The sequence below is a fragment of the Heterocephalus glaber genome, unplaced genomic scaffold (assembly GCF_053883595.1).
Source record: "Heterocephalus glaber isolate CG9 unplaced genomic scaffold, H.glaber_assembly_v1.0 deba00001600, whole genome shotgun sequence".
In the NCBI taxonomy this organism is placed as follows: Eukaryota; Metazoa; Chordata; class Mammalia; order Rodentia; family Bathyergidae; genus Heterocephalus; species Heterocephalus glaber.
In genome coordinates, this window is record NW_028258372.1 from 38,453,742 (window position 1) to 38,471,663 (window position 17,922).

The 17,922-nt window shown below is 57.3% G+C and overlaps 2 protein-coding genes across 3 annotated transcripts; one reads left to right on the forward strand and one right to left on the reverse strand.

The window, feature by feature from the left end:
* Nucleotides 1–377: 377 nt before the first annotated feature.
* On the forward strand, nucleotides 378–6,468 carry Gpr37l1 (G protein-coupled receptor 37 like 1). Its single transcript, XM_004862224.4, has 2 exons — nucleotides 378–1,112; nucleotides 5,154–6,468. The coding sequence occupies exons 1-2, from the start codon at nucleotides 387–389 to the stop codon at nucleotides 5,961–5,963; spliced, it is 1,536 nt and encodes a 511-aa protein (XP_004862281.3). The 5' UTR covers nucleotides 378–386; the 3' UTR covers nucleotides 5,964–6,468.
* A 2,854-nt stretch (nucleotides 6,469–9,322) lies between these two features.
* Nucleotides 9,323–17,874, reverse strand: Arl8a (ARF like GTPase 8A). 2 transcript variants are annotated; one of them, XM_004862222.3, is made up of 7 exons: nucleotides 17,586–17,874; nucleotides 12,804–12,884; nucleotides 12,629–12,702; nucleotides 11,346–11,439; nucleotides 11,074–11,141; nucleotides 10,780–10,850; nucleotides 9,323–10,365 (listed from the first exon to the last, which is right to left on the reverse strand). In XM_004862222.3, exons 1-7 carry the CDS (start codon nucleotides 17,706–17,708, stop codon nucleotides 10,316–10,318), a joined length of 561 nt encoding a protein of 186 aa, XP_004862279.1. In that variant the 5' UTR covers nucleotides 17,709–17,874; the 3' UTR covers nucleotides 9,323–10,315. The 2 variants fall into 2 exon arrangements, with proteins under 2 accessions (XP_004862279.1, XP_004862280.1); XM_004862223.4 differs by having other exon boundaries at nucleotides 9,323–10,486; nucleotides 17,586–17,863.
* Nucleotides 17,875–17,922: the final 48 nt, after the last annotated feature.

Sequence of the window (17,922 nt, forward strand, 5' to 3'; positions counted from 1 at the left end):
GCAGGTGCAGCACCACTGAGCTACATCCCCAGTGCATTTATGCCTTGGAACATAGTGAGGGTCACTGAGAAACCACCTGAGTGCTGGGACCTGCTGAGTGTTCAACAGTTACAGTGACTGCTTGGTTTTGCATGGAGGAGCTGCCTTAAAATCAGGTAGAATCAGGAGAGCCACGTCCAGTTCTGATTCTGCCCCTGCTGCCTTGCTGGGCAAGTCGTGGCCCACGCTGGCCCCCGTGGCCTGGAGCAGTGCCCTCTCAGGGCACCACAGTCTGAACATCCTAGAGGACGGGCTGCAGAGGGCGAGGGCTGCTCTGTGTCCAGCAGAGGGCCCTGGCCAGCCCAGGCCTGCAGGCGGGAGGGAGGGCTGGCCATGCCAGACGCCTGATGGGAGGCGGACCCAGCCAGCCGCTGCCTCTTCACTTTGCCCAGCACTTGGGTCCCCTGCCCTCACCTGCTCTCCCTGGGCAGCCGCATCCTGTGTGTCGGGCCATGCGGCGGCTGTGGCCCCTGGCACTCGCTCTCGCTGCCCTGTGGGCTGTGGGGCTGGGCGGGGTCTCTGGGGGTGCCCCGGGTGGGCACAGAGCTGAGCCCCAGGACCAGCAGAGCCGGGCCAGGAGAGGCACTGAGGCCAAGGCGGCCAAGGAGGTGCAGCACTATGTGCCCGAGGAGTGGGCTGAGTACCCCCGGCCCATCCGCCCTGCCGGCCTACAGCCCACGGAGCCCTTGGTGGCCAGCAGTCCCCACCCTGACGAGGATGGGGACACCCCCGGCAGTGGGCAGGAGCCGAGGGGCAATCTGACGGGGACGCCGAGCCAGAGGCTGCAGATCCAGAACCCCCTGTACCCGGGGACCGAGAGCTCCTACAGCGCCTATGCCATCATGCTGCTGGCCCTGGTGGTGTTCGCCGTGGGCATTGTGGGCAACCTGTCAGTCATGTGCATCGTGTGGCACAGCTACTACCTGAAGAGCGCCTGGAACGCCATCCTTGCCAGCCTGGCCCTCTGGGACTTCCTGGTCCTGTTCTTCTGCCTCCCTATTGTCATCTTCAATGAGATCACCAAGCAGCGGCTCCTGGGTGACATTTCCTGCCGGGCCGTGCCCTTCATGGAGGTGAGTGTGGGCCCTTCCCGAGCTCGGCGGTAGGGCTGCCTCCGCAGCTTCCTGCCCCTTTCTTTAGATCCAGGCTGCCCCTCCCCTGGCTCTACTCCCCCCCATTGTTCCACCCAAGAAGCCCCTCTGTCCTTTGCTGTCTCCTTTTTCCCCGTGGCCACTGCCCTGCACCCACAGCAGCCCGCCCCAGGCATGTCAGCAGAGAGCTCAGGCCTCACACACACCTGGGTCAGGCTGGTGTGCCTGATCCGAGGGCAAGCACCTGGGGACAGACCCATCTTCCCTTCCTGCCCGTGACCACCATTGTCATCACTGCTGTCTCCACCAATAACCCGAGTCCTCCCTGAAAGGCAGGACTTGCATCTGGGCCCTGCAGCTGCCAGAGGCTCCGGTCTCCACTCTGTCACAGACATGCTGGCAGGCAGGCAGGCAGGCATATCTCCTCTCTCATTCCCTCATCCCCCAGGCCGGGGTAGACCAGATGTTCCCTCTAGTGCATCTGTCCCCCTCTGCCAGGAACTGAATTCATGACCTTGTGCTTGGAAGCCAGGCAAGGTGCCACTGACCTAAATCCCTGGCCCCTAGTGAGTCTGTTCTAAAATGCTAAAGTGAGCTTGGCATGGTGGCTCACACCTGTAATCCCAGCACTCTGGGAAGCTGAGGCAGGAGAATCAAAATTTCAAGCCCAGCCTGGGCAGTTTAGTGACTTAGCAAGATCTGTCTCAAAATAAAAAAGGACTAGGGATATAGCTCAGTGTGAAAGCCCTGTGTTCAATGCCCAGTACTGAAAAGGTTTTTTCTAAAGGGTACCGTTATGCCCTTACTTCTGGAAAGGTCCCTGAGAAGACCAGCACATGGTACTGAAGGCTGTGGGAACACAGAAAACCGAAATCACTGTGAAACTGTCCCAGTATGTGTGCATGTGTGTGACACCGGGATGTCCTTGTCTCTACATGAAAACACAAAACACGCAAGTCACCTTTTAAATCTGGGCTGGGTGGAGTCACGGTGAAGACTGCAGTGATTGTGGCGCCCCTTCGAGGCCGTCCCTCCTCCGTGGGTGACACTGTGTGGCCTGGGTGACCGGCCCGGCTGGGGAAGGACTCCGGGCCAGGATCTGTGCAGGTCCTGTGGCCCGCTCTGACCCTGTTCGCTGTGTCGGTGATGATTTCACGGTGGGCAGGGTTTCTGAGGCTCGGCAGGGAATGCCCTGCCCCACTCCCCCTGGGCAGACCGAGTCCTCCGACAGGAAGGGGACCCACAGGAAGAGGACCTAAAGTCGGGGAGTCTTTGCAGCTGGCTGTGCCTCCACGCACACAGCCTGGGTCAGCTGGGAAGGCTCAGACACAGGACTCAGAATTGGGCTTCTCTTATCCCTAGCTGAATGATCTTGGTTATTGACCCTGCCTAAACCTCAGTTTCCCCACCTGTAAATTGGGGATAATAATAACTGAACGAATTCTTTTTTCCCCCACAGTACTGGGGGTTGAACCTAGGGGCTGCACACTGAGCTACGTCCCCAGTCCTTTTCAAATTTTGAGACAGGGTCTCACCAAGTTGCTAAATTCCCCAGGCTAGGTTCTAATTTGAAATCTTCCTGCCTCAGCCTCCCAGAGTGCTGGATTACACGCATGGCCACCATGCCTAGCTTTAGTTTTTGTTTCTGGTGCTGGGGATTGAGCTCAGGGCCTCATGGATGCTAAATTATGCTCTACCCCTGGGTTAACAGTCCCTGTCTCTCTGTCTCTCTCCTCCCTTTTGCAGCACTGGGGATTGAATTCAGTGTTTGAACCCCAGTCTTTTTTTTTTTTAATTTCTATTAAAAATAAAATCTATAAGATGGGTGTGGTAGCACATGTCTATGATCCCAGCATTTGGGAGGGTGAGTCAGGAGGATTGCTGTGAGTTTGAGGCCAGCCTGAACTACATAGTGAGACCCTGTCTCAAAAACAAAAACAAAATCCCAACAAACAACAAACAAACAGAAAAAAAAATCTTGGCTAAATTGTTAAGTTGCCCAGGTTGGGCTCAAACTCGTGATCCTCCTGGCTTAGCCTCCTGACTGCTGGGATTACAGGTGTGTGCCAACACTACCCAGCAGCCCAATTCTTTTTTTTTTTTTAATTATCAATTGAAGCAGCCCAATTCTTGAGGGATTAATGGGTAAAGGCCATAAAGTGCATAGAATAAAGTGACTCAAGGTGGGTGGCTTTATCTGGGGTTGGTTCAAGGGGAAGAGGGAGGAGGTGCCACGCGAGTTCTTCATTGCACATGCCCACGGGTCAGTGACACTGGGCCCCGAGCCCCCTGCCACCCCTCAGGCCTCCTGGAGGGCGGAGGTGACTTCCCAGCTGGCAGAGGCTGGGAGCTGGGTAGAAGTGGGGGCCAGACCCAGCCCCGGAACTGTTCTGTGGGGAGGACCCAGGACGGCCCCTAGGAAACTTGGGGACCGTGGGGAGCAGGGAGAGCAGGAGCCAGGCTGCTCCTCCGCAGGCCTGGGCCCCCTTGCCAAGAGGGGGTGAGGTTCTCACAAAGCACACTGGAGCATTGGAAAAAGCCCGGGATTGTGTCCCCCAGCCTGAAGAGTGAAGGATTTGGACCGGAAGCGGGTCGGAGCACAATCCCCAAGTGTGGTGGAACACGGCTGGGTAGCGCGGCAGGCTCTGCTCCTCCTTTATGCTCTTTGGCTCTTTCTTCCCTGCTGCCTGGCTTCTTCCTCTTTCCTGTGAGCTTGATGAATAGCATGTGGGGTGAGGGGCACTGCAGCTCGGGGTGAGGGGCACTGCAGCTCGGGCCTTGGGCTTCTCAGGACAGGGTGAGGAGGACAAGAGAGACAGGAGAGAGGGAAAGAGAGAGGGGGAGAGACAGAGAGAGAGAGAGAGAGAGAGAGAGAGAGAGAGAGAGAGAGAGAGAGAGCGAGAGAGCTGTTCCTGGGATCACCACCCGAAAGGGGGTTGAGGCAGTGGAAGGACTCTGTCTCTGTCCTGTTCTTCCTTAGCAATGACCTGAGTCCTTCAGACAGCATGGGGTCTGTGGGGGGTGGGCTGAGCACCCCCTGGCCAAGAGAGAGGGAGAGAGAGAGAGAGAGAGAGGGAAGGAGGCAGTAGGTGTCATGTGCGCCCCAGGTCTGCCACTTACCAGCACTGTGACCCTACACGAGTCCCCCCTGCCCGGCCCCTGTTCCTTCTACAAAATGATCGATGAGAATTTGCTTACCTATGGAAATCACTCGAGACATAAAAAATGTTTACCAAATGCAAGTTGTAACCATTGCTTTGTTTTTTTAATTTCTTTTTCTGTTGTGCTGGGGATTGAACCCAGGCCCTTCACACTGAGCGACAACCTTAGCCCTTTTAGTTTTTGAGACAGAGTCTCCCTGAATTCCCCAGGTTGGGCTCGAATTTGTAAACCTCCTGCTTCACCCTTCCAGAGTGCTGGGATTACAGGCATGTGCCACAGTGCTCGGCTTTTGTTTTTTTGTTTTATTTTGTTTCTAATGCTGGGGATTGAACCCAAGTCCTCATGGATACTAAATATGTACTCCACCACTGAGCTACATACCCTTCCTTCCTTCCTTCCTTCCTTCCTCCCTCCCTCCTCTCTCTTTCTTTCTTTCTCTCCCTTCTTTCCTTTCTTTTTTTTTTTTTCTGGTACCAGGGATCAAACTCAGGACCCTGCACTTGCAAGGCAGGCACAGCACCACTGAGCTAAATCCCCAGCTCTTTCCTTTATTCTATAGTACTGGGCATTGAACTCAGGGCCTTCATACTGAGCTACATCTAAACCTTTCTAAAATTTTTTCATTTAAAAAAAAACAACCCAGGTAAGCCGTGGAGTTGCTCAGGCTAGGTCTGAACTGGTGATCATCCTACCTCAGCCTCTCAGGCTGCTGGCATTACAGATGTCCACCGTCACGCCCAGCCCTTCGCTGTTCTGTGCTCAGGACACAATTCACTGTCTAATCTAAAAGGCAAGGCTTCTCCCTCTGTCCCCTAAGTTCTGACCTCCGCTTCTGCTCTCTCTCCACCCCCTGGCCTGCAGGTCTCCTCTCTGGGCGTCACGACCTTCAGCCTCTGTGCCCTGGGCATTGACCGCTTCCACGTGGCCACCAGCACCCTCCCCAAGGTGAGGCCCGTTGAGCGGTGCCAGTCGATCCTGGCCAAGCTGGCTGTCATCTGGGTGGGCTCCATGACTCTGGCAGTGCCGGAGCTTCTGCTGTGGCAGCTGGCGCAGGAGCCAGGCCCCGCCGCGGGCACCGTGGACTCGTGTGTCATGAAGCCGTCAGCCAGCCTGCCCGAGTCCCTGTACTCCCTGGTGATGACCTACCAGAACGCCCGCATGTGGTGGTACTTTGGCTGCTACTTCTGCCTGCCGATCCTGTTCACCGTCACCTGCCAGCTGGTGACATGGCGAGTGCGGGGCCCGCCGGGCCGGAAGCCGGAGTGCCGCGCCGGCAAGCATGCGCAGTGCGAGAGCCAGCTCAGCAGCACGGTGGTGGGCCTGACCGTCGTCTACGCCCTCTGCACCCTCCCGGAGAACGTCTGCAACGTGGTGGTGGCCTACCTGTCCCCCGAGCTCACGCGCCAGACGCTGGACCTGCTGGGCCTCGTCAAGCAGTTCTCCACCTTCTTCAAGGGCGCCATCACGCCGGTGCTGCTGCTGTGCGTGTGCCGGCCGCTCGGCCAGGCCTTCCTGGACTGTTGCTGCTGCTGCTGCGAAGACTGCGGAGTGGCTTCCGAGGCCTCGGCCCACGGCTCGGACAAGAAGCTCAAGGCCGAGGTGCCCTCCTCCAGCTACTTCCCCAAGCCCGGGGAGTCGCCCCCACTCCTGCCCCTGGGCACGCCTTGCTGAAGCCAGGCCCCGGGAGGGGACGGGGCCGCCACCCGGGCCCAGTAGGGCCTGCTGTTTCTTTCCCCATAGGTCTCGCTTGGCTGCCCATCCTGCCGCCTAGCGAGGGACTCGGCGGGTTTGGGCTTGCGGAGACCCCTCCCCAAGCAGGGCCTCTCCTGTCATTCGGAGGGACCTTCTAGCAGGTAGGCCGCGACCCTGCTGAGTCCTTAGGGCCGCCCGAATCTCAGTCCACCAGTGAACCTGCCCCAGCCTCCCGCTGCACCTTGATCCTGACCGTTCATTGGAGGTCATCGCCTCGCCCCGGCCCGGTCCCCTTCCCAGAATGGGGCCTCCCCGGTGCGCAGGCTCAGAACGCTCTTCTTTGGACTGGATCTGCCCCTTCTTCCGGGGATTTCTCCTCCCTCCACCTCTCTCGGAGGTACCCAGGTTGTCTTGTCCAAGGCCCCCGGTTAAGTGCTCTCCTATAGAAGGCCCTTCCTGAACCTAAATAAACTAGGTAGAACTCCCCTGTCCCCAGTGCACTTTCTTGTGCCTTTCCTGGCAGTGTGGGAGGCGCTGGGCCGTTCCTGGGGCTGGGCCGTGCCAGGGGGCCGAGTTCCTCCTCACCACCTTTGGCTCCTGTCCTGCCTTGGGGGCTTTTGAGGGACAGAAAGGATGGGGGTTGGGGAGCTGGGGGACTAAGTCCTCATCCTGGTCTAAACCCAGCAGTCTCCAGCAAGTCAAAGGCTGCCAACTTGTCCCCTCTGAGCCCCCAGCTTTGAGTCACCCTCTCCCAGCAAAGCCCCCATTTGAGGGCAGCCAGTGGTCTTCCCTCTGTGAACCATGGGGCTTCCCAGCCTGGCACTCTGAGAGCGGCTCTTGTTTGATTCTTAGAATGGGCTGTTTTGCCTGTAGATGATCCAGCTGCTTGGCCCCTGGCTGCCCCCGCCACATTGCCCTTCCTGGAAGGGCAGGGCTCTAGCCCATGTCCCCAGCACACCCCGAAGCTCCTCCTGCTGGTCCTGGGCTTGAAGTCCACGCTCCTCCAGCTACACCTCCGGGGTCCTCCAGCATGCTGCTCATGGCCACCACATCTAGCTAGACAGTCCACTGGCCCAGGGCCTCAGGAAGTGGTCGCAGGGGCCCAGGGATGGCAAGGGGCCGAAGATTCTGAATGGCCCGGGCCTCAGTCTCCGTGTCCAGCCACCCACAGCCCGTGGGCTCAGCCTGCCCCAGCCCCCCCACCAAGGATCTGAACAGCCTTGTTCTCTCTCCCTGGCACCCACCCCCAGGCCAGTGACACTGCCAACAGACGGAGGCTGTTGCTAGGTGACAGTGCTGCCATGCACTGGGGAATGACACCAACCCATTTCTCGGCAGACCTGTTGCCACAGTGACCAAAGCCCCCAGCTTTGTCTGTAGAAACTTTGGATGGTAGGAGGCACAGGCTGGAGACAGGGCCAAAGGCTGGCTCCTCCCAACCATCCCCTCCGCCCCAAGCCACCTGGATCCTACATGCACCAATAGCCTCCTAGGGGAGGCAGCAGGGGGCGGGTGACCTGAGGTGAACCAGAGACAGGGACAGGGCTGAGGACGGAAGGCCCAGTGCAGGGCACTTCAGCATACTGTTAAGGGGGCCTGTTTCAAAGGCCACCCTTGGCCCCTCCCTCTGGCTGGCTCAGACGAAGGGACAGAGATGGCAGCTCCAAGGCCCTGCTGCTGCCGCCCGGGCCTGCCAACGTGAAAGGCCTGCAGAATGAAGTCAGCAGGCCAGCAGGCCTTGGGAGGGAGCCACTGTCCCTCCAGCCGGGCCAGCTGGGGAACAATGTGGGGTTTGTTGCTTAGGGGTCGCGGGCTCGGGGCTCGGGGGGAGGGTGCGGACTTGAGCTGGGGTGTTTGGAGGATGTGCACTGACAGCCACCCCGCAGGGCAGCAGCAGCTGAGCCCCGGGGCCCTGATGCCTGAGGCAGCTGGGGTGACCTTCTGAGGCCCCCACTCTGCGTGGGTCCCCTCCTTCTGTATCAGCTTCCTCATTCATTTACCCTGGGATCTGAATGTAGCTGCATAACCTGTCTCAGCTTCCGTATCTGTGAAGGGGAAAGTCCCTCCTTTGAAGCACTGTGGTCAGCACCTGGCTCAGCGCCTGGCACCTTCTCTTCCTCCCCTTTGGGAACTGTCCGCAAGCCCGGCCAGGGTATTCTTCAATGCACCCAGTTTTGGCACCAGAGCCCGAACATGACGGTTTACACATACCACACTCTTGGTCTGTCCCCTGCCCCACGGGCTCTGCAGGTCCTGAAGCACCTGCCATAGGCAGCCACTGTGAGAGGAGGATGCCAGACTCAAACCTCAACCGGGTTCAGGACAGTGGGCCCTGAAGCACCCCGATGAAAGAGGGTGGTGGCCCTCTTCCAGTTCCCAGCCAGGGCACACCCCCCACCTTCGAAGCGAGGGAAGAAGGGGCCAGGGCCTGGGCCCACCTTCAACCTCCTTGACCAAACGGACACATTTCACACATCTCAGGCACCGGAAGGCATCCGAGAACCTGCAGTTCTGACTGTCAGGTTCCATGTAGTCCAGGTGTGGCGAACCTATGGCACGTGTGGTTTGTATCACTGAAAGCTCTAAAAGGCTCGCCATCACTGATCTAGTCTTTCCTCAAGCCCTGCTAGCAGGTATCTGACTGCTCTGATGGCCACACAGTGCCTCGGAGAAGCAGCCCTGGGCACCGATGGTGAGGGGCTGGGAGGGCTCAGGACCAGGGAGGCCTGGGAGCCCACAGGCAGCACTGAGGGCAAATTGCCTCCTCTTCACAGCAGGGGCAGGGGTGAAGTCGCAGGAGGCGCCCTTCAGGGCCTGCTGCATTTTCCAGGGTGAAGGGTAGGCCAGAGGGAGTGGGGGAATGTGGGGCTTCCTGTAAACTTGGGTCAAGACGGCCTCAGATTTGAGCAAGCAGGGCCCATGGGCTCCAAGCAGCAACTGCTGGGGTAGGAGGTCCGGCTTCACAGGTAAGAGGGGGAGAGGGGGTGCCAGGAAAGCAGGGCATCGCCGACAACCGGAAGGCACCACAGGAGCCTGGCACTCCTGCCTCTGGGACCCGGGCCCTGGGCAGCTCCTTCACCGGGTCTCCTTTTCGAAGCTAGGCAGCAGCCAGCTCAAGCAGGGACATAGGAGAGTCTGAGAAAGGAATGAGGAGGCCGGGCAGAGCCGAGGCACGAGTGGGAGACCTGTGAGGGCCATTGTCTGCAGCCTGGGCATGTGGCCCCAGTGGGCGTGGCTCCCGGGCTGTTGGTGCCCAGGGTGCGGGTGTGCTGGTGTCCCGTGTGCCCACCAGCCAGCCCGCACTATCTGCAGAAAAATAACGCGCACTGTGTACCCCCTCAACACAAAATTGGTAATTTATTGTTATTAGGAGGCAAAAAAATGTACAGTTACAAGAATCATTTTCCAAACAGAGGTTAAATATGAGCTGAAAAGTGTAAAAAAGGAAGAGGAACATCACTTTACAAATCATTAAATTAAACAAATGAAAGGACAAAAAACAAAATCCAAAGAACCAACCCCCCCATGCTGAGCTCTCTCCTTGTGCAACTCTGCAAAATGAGAACAGAAAATGAGGTGGGCCATGGAGTGGGGCCCTGGGCGGGGCAGAGCTGGGGCTGGAACAGGTGAGGGGTGCTGGGCGGCACGGGCAGTGGCTTCCTGCCCTAGGCCTGGCAGTCTCTGGGCCAGGATGTGTCTGGTGGCCCTGCCGAGGCTGGGGACAGAGAGGAGGCGGCTACAGAGGCTCCCTCCGGCCTGTGGCTGCAGAGACAAGCCAGAGCGGGAGGCGGGAGGTGGCCAGCAGGGTTCAGGCCGGTACCTGCCCCAGGTGCCAGCCTCCGCCTTTCCAGATGTGAACTTGCCCCAAGCCGACCCTGCATCTCTTCCCTCCTCGCTAGACAGCCCCCTCCCAGATCCTGAATGGCCCCTGCAGCATCAAATGGTTGATTTTAGTCTTTGCTTAAATTAAAAAATTAAAATATATATACATATATATACTGTACACACAGGACAATAACAGAGAGTGTTGAAAAGGGAAGAGGGGGGAGCGAAAGGGCCAGGGGCGGGAGCCAGGGCTGCTGGAGGGGAGGGAAGTGGGGCTGGGCGAGGACTCGGGCAGAGGAGGGCAGAGGCTGGGGGCCGGGGGGGGGTGATTTATTTTACAATAAAAACAGGAGTTCAAACCTCAGCAGAACGGGACTCGGGAGCCCCAGAGGGCCCTCCCCACACTGAGTGAGGAGGGGTGCGCTTAGGGGCCAAGGGTCGGCGGGGAGCTCGGCTTCGGGTGCAGATGACCACGGTCCCTGGTCCGAGGGAGAAGGGCTGCCGTCTCAGCTTCTCCGTGACTTCGAGTGCTGAATAAGCCACTGTAGGGTGATGTCTGGGCCCGGGACAGGAGAGAAGTTTGTAAGGTCTTGACACCGCTGACGGAGTGGCAGTCAGCCCGCTGTCACCGAAGTGCAGCTACTACGGGCACCAGAGGCCACGGGTGGGTGGGGAATCTGGGTACGGAGAAAGCCAGAGCTCCGCACAGCGAGGCCAAGGGGCCTGGGAACCGTCTGGTCCAAGCCTAACTGTCAGAGGCGAGTGGCCAGTTTACTCTGCCACTGAGGAAGGGCTGGGGTGATGCCTAGAACACGGGCCTGGCCGCACCAGACCCCGGAGCTGGGGTCTAAAGGCAACTGGTGCAGGGGGAACCCGTGAGAACCTCATGCTAAGGCACCCAGCACCTTCTGTCCTCTCCCTTCCCTGCTGCCACTCCGGAGGGGGCCAGCAACTCCCCCAACTCACGCACCAATGTTGTCCTTCTCTTTGCAGGAGATGGAGTAGCAGCAGATCTCTCGGTCCTGGATGGCAGACAGATTCCTAGGGGAGACCAGATAAGAGTCGGCAGAGGCAGGGACTCCCTAGGGGCCGCGGGGCCAGAGGAGGGCAGGATTTTTCTCTTGCTCAAGAGGTTACAATGAGGAAGGTGAGGTGCCTGGAAAAGTGTGCTCTGCTGCCACCATGTGGCGAATGCTAGGAACAATAATAGGCCCACCTCCAAGTGGTTGGGGAACTTTGGGGCGCTGGAAGTCACTAAACTCACATTTTCTCAATCAGCTCCTTTTCATCCAGGGCTCCCGGGAGATCTCGCTTGTTACCGAGGACTAAGACCTGCAGCGGAGGGAGAATGAGGGCTAGCGGGGTGGGCACTGCGCCCAGGCTGAGAGGTGAGCCAGCACACGCACGGACGCACGCACGGACGCACGCACGCACGCACGGGCACAGGTGCCTGCACGCACTGCCTCTTCTCTCCACCCCGCAATGCCCGCCTTCCCTGCCCATTGCCTTCCCTTCCCGCTCCACTTCCTGACTGACCGGGATGCCCTGAAGCTGAGGCTTGTCCAGCAGGTTGTGCAGCTCGTTCTTGGAGGCCTCGATCTTCTCCTGGTCGGCAGCGTCCACCATGTACCTGGGGAAAGGCAGGGTGAAGACAGCATGTGGACACCTCGGGCTGAGCACAGGGAGAGAAGAGCCGCTGCCAGGGCAGAAAACCTCTGGTTCCAGCATGGTCACATCCAGGGCCATGGGCCACCCTGGCCTGGCTCAAGGACGCGCTCCGTGAAAGCTTTTGAAAGCGAGCAGGGGAAGCCTGGGGCTGTCCTCCTCGTGTCCTCTGGGAAGCTGACACTGTGCAGTGCAGTGCTTGGGCCCCGGAGGATTAGCTGTAAGTCCCGCCCAAAACGACCCACTTATGTTTTCATGGAAAGCCCTCATGGGCTAGAGTGGGAGAGCAAACCAAACACTAGGACGTTTTCTTGCAGCAAGATGTTTTTTGTTTCGTTTTGTTTTGGTACCGGGGATCGAACTCGGGTCCTTGCGCTTGGCTTGCGCAGCAGGCGGGGAAACCACTGAGCTAAATCCCTGGCCCGTTAAAATGTTTCCTTCTTTTTTTTTTTTTTTTTTTTGGTACCGGGGATCAAACTCGGGACCTTGCGCTACAGCAAGATGTTTTTAAAAATTGGTTGTTTATTCTATCAGAAAAACTAAATCTGTTGTTTGGCCATATATATGTCAAATAAAATTTTTACTATCACTAGTAATTGTGCTACTGGGGATTGAATCCAGGACCTTTGCACTGAGTTCGCCCTCCAGCTCTTTTTAAATTTTGAGATGGTCTCACTAAGTTGTAAAGGCACCTCGGTGGCACTTAAACTCTCGATCTTTCTGCCTCAGCCTCCCCTGTGCTAGCATTACAGGCATGTGCCACCATGCCAGGATCAACCTAGGTCTACTACTGAGTTACATACCCTGTCCTTAAAATTATTAGTATTATTTTGGTTTTTTGAGACAGGGTCTTACTAGGTAGTTCACCATGTAGCCCAGGCTGGCCTTGAACTTGCAGTGATCCTCCTGCCTCAGCCTCCTCAGTGCTGAGATTACAGGTGTGCACTTAAAATTATTTTTAAAAAGGGAATGAATCATTTAAAAAAGGGAATGAACCATCCCAAATTCCAGACAGTGGCAGTTTGAGTCGGGGGCACCAGGAACAATGAAGAGGAAGGTTGCATGGCCCACCTGGTTTCTAGAGTCCCTGGTTCTTTCGCCTGGGCGGTGGGCACCAGTAGAAAGGAAGTAGCATGCGAAAGGCCCATACTTACACTATGGCGCTCACTCCTCGGCAGTAGCGCTCCCACATGCTGCGGAAACGGGGCTGTCCCCCAATGTCCCAGAGCTGAGCAAGAAGAGGGTGAGATGGCCTCAGTAGTGGGCAGCCAGAACCCCTCTATCCCTCTTCTCCCCCAGCTCCCCAGCCCTGGGCCTCCGCCCCCTCACCTTGATGGTCACGTTCCCTTTGGTGATTTTGCGCATGTTGAAGCCCACGGTGGGGATCATGTCCTCATTGAACTGTCCTGACTGGAGAGAAGACTCAGCATTGGAAATGGGCAAAAGTCGACTGCACCCCAGACGTGCCCTTGCTGATGGCCACAGACCAGAAGGCTGCTGGGATCACAGCGGCATCTCTTTCGTGTCCCCTACGTGTAGGCAGGATGGCTGTCACCAACCTAGGCATCCAGTGGCACCCCGAGACAGTTCTTCCTAAGGTCTGACTGGCAGTGCTGTGGGAACTGAACCCCCTTATACTGTTAATAAGTGTAGGGGAAGAATGAACTACTTCCCTGGTCAAGAACCCCAAACAGCTCATGGTCTGATACTCAAGGGAAAGCGGACATTTTCAAGCTGGCAGTGAATATTCAAGTCGAGTATATTTTTTGGTGGGGAGTACATTGGCCACCCCCCAAAGAGCAATGCGTGCCAAGCAATTTCAGAGTCATCCACGGTTTTGCCTGGCTCGCACTCTATGCACTTGTTAGGAAACACACTGCTGGTGTTCACTGATATGTCTCCCCACCAGAACAGAGCTGCCTGGGCAGTGGAGCTGGGTCTATAACAGCATTAGTGAATGCTTGCTGGTTGCTTGGGAATTGACTGTAGGTAATTCCATGTCTCCCTGGATCTCTGGATTCTTTTAAACTGGCTTCAAATAAGGGCAGATGCCATGCCTCCCGGGCCGTCTCCATGTGCACAGGCAGGCGTTTCTGCTGACCCCCAGGAGCAGTCTGAAGGAAGTGAGTGCCAGCCCTGTTCCTCACACAGCCGCCTTCTCCTGAGTGGTAGAATAATGTGGCTCACATCCCCTGGGTCGGGAGATGATTGGTTCCTCTCCGAGCCCCTGAGTTCAAGTGAAGACCCCCGGGTTCCGAGGGAGTGCGTGCGTGTGCCCTTCTGTCTGCACATCGCCTGCTCACCCGGGCCTGTGGTGGACCCCAGACAGACACCAAGGCAGGGAGAGTTCCCCACTCATTCTTTGGGATCCCCACATTGGGGGGGGGCAGGACCCCCCTCAGATAACTAAATCTGTGAATGCTCAGGTCCCTTATATAAAATGGTATAGCATTTGCCTATAACCTGCACAGATCCTTCCATAGACTTTAAATCATCTTTTGATGACTTATCATGTCTAATACAGTCTAAACACTATATAACTAGCTGTGATACTGTATTACTTAAATAATGACAAGAAGCCAGGCACGGTGACACACACCAGTTATCCCAGAATTTGGAGGCTGAGGCAGGAGGATTGCCAGGAGTTTGAGGCTAGCCTGGGCTACACAGTGAGTTCAAAGCCAGTTTGAATTATATAGCGAGTCTCTGTCTTTAAAAAAAAAAAAAAAAAAAGTATACACGTGTTGAATACAGGCAATATTTTTCTGATTTTTTTTTTTTTTTTTTTTGGACAGGTCAGGCTATGTTGCTCAGGTTGTCCCCAAACTGGGTGGAAGCAACCCTCCCATCTCAGCCTCCCAAGTGGCTGAGATTACGGGTATGCCCCGCCACACCTGGCTTTTTCTTAATATTTTTGACCCTCAGTTGAATGGACAGAGGCAGAACCTGATGATTCGAAAGGACTGAGTGTACACTTTCTGGGGCAAGGGTCCCTAACTTTTCTCCGATATCCTAAGGGCCCAAGGGCAGTTACCAATCAGAGGGAGAGGGTGCCCCTCCAGGGGGAGGGCTCCCCTTGTGGCTTTATAATCATCCTAACCCAGCAGGGCAGCTGTTGGCTGAAGGCTACCCAGTTCTGGTCGGAAGAAGGAAGCCCAGTTCTTCCCTGGCCCGTCACAGGGAGCTTGGAGAAGACTTTAGCATTGCTGGGCAGAAGGCCTGGGTCTCCTGGGAATTGTGACCAAGGCTCGAGAAGCGTCTGCAAACGGTTTGAAACTGCAAAGGGAACCATCAGTGCTCTTGGGCAACTAGAAGAGCCATGGGCGCCCAAACCTGAGAAGCTGGCCTGACAGATAAGACGATGGGGCAAAGGGAGCTGCTAGGAGGACCCCCAGGGGGCTGCATAGCCAACTTCTGGCTCAGGAGGAGTTGGGGCTGAGTAGGAATCGGCCTCGGCTTGACGTGCTGCTCTACAGCCCTCGCTCAGGGTGGAGATAATCCTGAGCCCACCTGGCCTCAGACTTGAGCCCATTCCCTCTGGGGTCAGCTCCAATTATCAGCAGGCTCTCCCCTGTCTCTCTCTCATTCTCTCCTGGAGAATGAATTCAGGGCCTTCAAATCAAGCTGTATCCTCAGGTTTTTTTTTTTTTCTTTTTTTCAGTCAGGGTCTCCCTTTGTAGTTCAGGCTGGCCCTGATCTCACTATGTAGCTCAGGCTGGCCTCGAACTTGCAGTGATCCTCCTGCCTCAGCCTCCCGAGTGCATGCGCCACCACGCCTGGCTTGTATCCTCAGGCTTTAATTTTTTTTTTTTTTCAGAAAGGGTCTTGTTAAGTCAATAGGCTCACCAGGCTGAGTTCAAACTTGTTTTTTGTTTGTTTGTTTTGGTTGAGACAAGCTCAACATGTAGTTCAAACTGGCCTTGATCTCGAGGGGGTCTTCCTACCTCAGCCTCCCGGATTGCTGGCGTGGCACCAGCTTATCAGGAAGTTCTTCAAAGCAAGCCAAAGATCCACCTTCCTATAACTTCCACTCTTTGTTTCTAAATCCCTTTGGGTACCCCAAGGCTCCTTCTTCCACTAGGCAATCTTTTACATTTTGAAATATTTGAAAATGACCCTCATATTTTTCTTGGACAAAAACATCGCCTGTTTTTCTAGGATCACAACTCTTCCCAAAACCAAAAGATCAGTTTTAATGTCTGAGAAGCACTGTGAAGTCTCCATATAATTTCCTTCCAGTTCACATTAGCCTGGTGGCCGGGCAGTCACTAAACTCAATACCTAACTCCAGGCAGATCACATAGAGTGAGCAGAAAACCCAAAGGGGAAAATGCAGAAACACCAGGCCAGCAGCCCTGCAGGATCTGGGAAGGCTGGAGTTTCCTGGGAGGCCTGCTGAGAGAAGGGAAACTTGGCCTGCTTTTTCAGGATGAGCCAGCTGAACTGATACATTTAATATCAAAAATGGGAACACACCCTTGGGCTTTTTATTTGAGAAATTTTCCCTGAACACCACAGAAACTCATGACCCTGGCAGTAGAGTCTGGGATCCTCCGGCTCTGTTCCCGCCCTGTGTCACAGCCTCCCCTCCCTGCACAGGATGCTGGTCTAGAGGTGGCCAAACCCACCGAGGAACCTTCGGAACCTTTCACAATGCTCTACAAGGAGAGCTTTCCTGGAGACAGGGGTGACACCTAGGCTGAGTGGCAGCAGTTTGTCTCTTCTCTCGGCCTTCTTCCAGAGACAATTCTCAGGTCTAGATGCCTAGAAGTCACCGGAGCCTGGAGGCAGGAGTCCAGGTGTGATGCCAGGCCATGCCAAGTCTAATGGGGACTCTGATCCTAGAGCCAAGGCCAGGCCGACAGCAGCCCAGGGGCACACGTTAGCTGAGAAAAGCATCACGCCCCAAACTTCAGCATCGGCCTGCAGATCCTGCCATGCCAGATAAGGGGCCAGGAGAGGCCAGGAGAGGAAGAGGAAGAGATCACCTGCAGAGCAGGACAGGAGAGGAGGCCAGGGCCCAGCTGTGTGACCACGGAGCCCCTCTGGCCTTCCTTCTGTCCTTCCGCCTCAGGCCCAGGGCAGTCGCATCTCCTCCCTGCAGAGAATGGCCAGGGAGGTCCATCTGGCCAGGCTGGGTGACAACACAGGCAAGGCTGGCAGGGCCCAGAATGGTGGGCCACATTCCTTTGTGGACCCATCTCATCAGCATTTCTAATCAGTATCTAGCTAACTCACAGTTCTTGGAAACCCCACCTTTGGGACTGGGGCTGGGGCGCTGGTCAACCTCAGGCCCTGTCCCGAGCCTCGCTGGGCCCCATGAGCCCAGTCCAGCCTGGCTTAGAAATGCAGGCCGCAGCCATTACTGCAGCCTGGGCTCACACATCCAGGGAGGGCATCTTCCCCTTTTTGCTATTTTAACTCCTTCTCCACCACTCTGCTGCACAGAAAGACTTACAATCCCCGCCTCAGTCTCGACTCCACATTGCTCTGGGAGCCACCCTCCCTGTGTCCAGGGCACCCTCTCCGGTCTGGAGTACCTCCTCTGGCAACTTCTGGACCAGGCCCAGACTCCAAACTCCCCTTAGGATACCACCTCCCTGGACTCCCAGCGACCCCGCAGGTCCAGGATAGGTTCCGGGGAGGAGTCTGTTCTTCAGCCCAGGGCCTCAACTGACTCCTCTGTCCCTGGGGACACCTCTTCCTACCACCCGTGGGGCCGGAGATTCCGTGTCCAGCGAGGAGGGATTCGGCCCTCAGGGTGGGCTCGGCTCAGGCCCCCTCCCACGGCGCCCAGGCAGCCGGTCCCGTGACGTCCCCGCGCGGGGCTGGCAGGCCCGGACACTTTCGCCCCGTCATGCCCCCGGGCGGGGGCGCCTGTCTCAGTCCGCAGCGGGTCCCGCAGCCCGGTCTCCTCTCTACCTCCCTGTCCCACGGCAGTGCTCCTCCGGCCCACGCGAGGGAGCGGATAGCGCGCTACCCGGGTCTCCCACGGGCCGTGCTAGGCCCCCAGCGCCCGGGCAGGCTCCTCCCCCGCCCGGCGCCCGGCCGTGCCCGGCCACGCCAGGCGGCGACCCCGGCTCCCAGGGCGCCCTCGGTGCGCCCTCGTACCGCGATCACGTTGACGAAGGTGGTCTTGCCGGAGTACTGCAGCCCGACCAGGGTGAGCTCCATCTCCTCCTTCCAGAACAGGGCCTTGAACCAGTCCAGCAGCTTGTTGAACAAAGCGATCATGGTCGCTGCCGCCGGCTCCGCCCGGTGCCGGGTCCCCGCCGTCCCTCGCTGCCCTCGCGCTGCGGCCCGGAGCGGCCCCTCCCCGGTGCGGCCCGGGTCCCGCGGCTCGGTGCGGGCGGAGGCTGGAGCGCGGCGGTGGACGACTCGCTGCCCCCGGATCCGCTCGCCGATGGGTGTGGCTTCAGCGCCCTCCTCCTCCCCCGCCGCCGCCGTA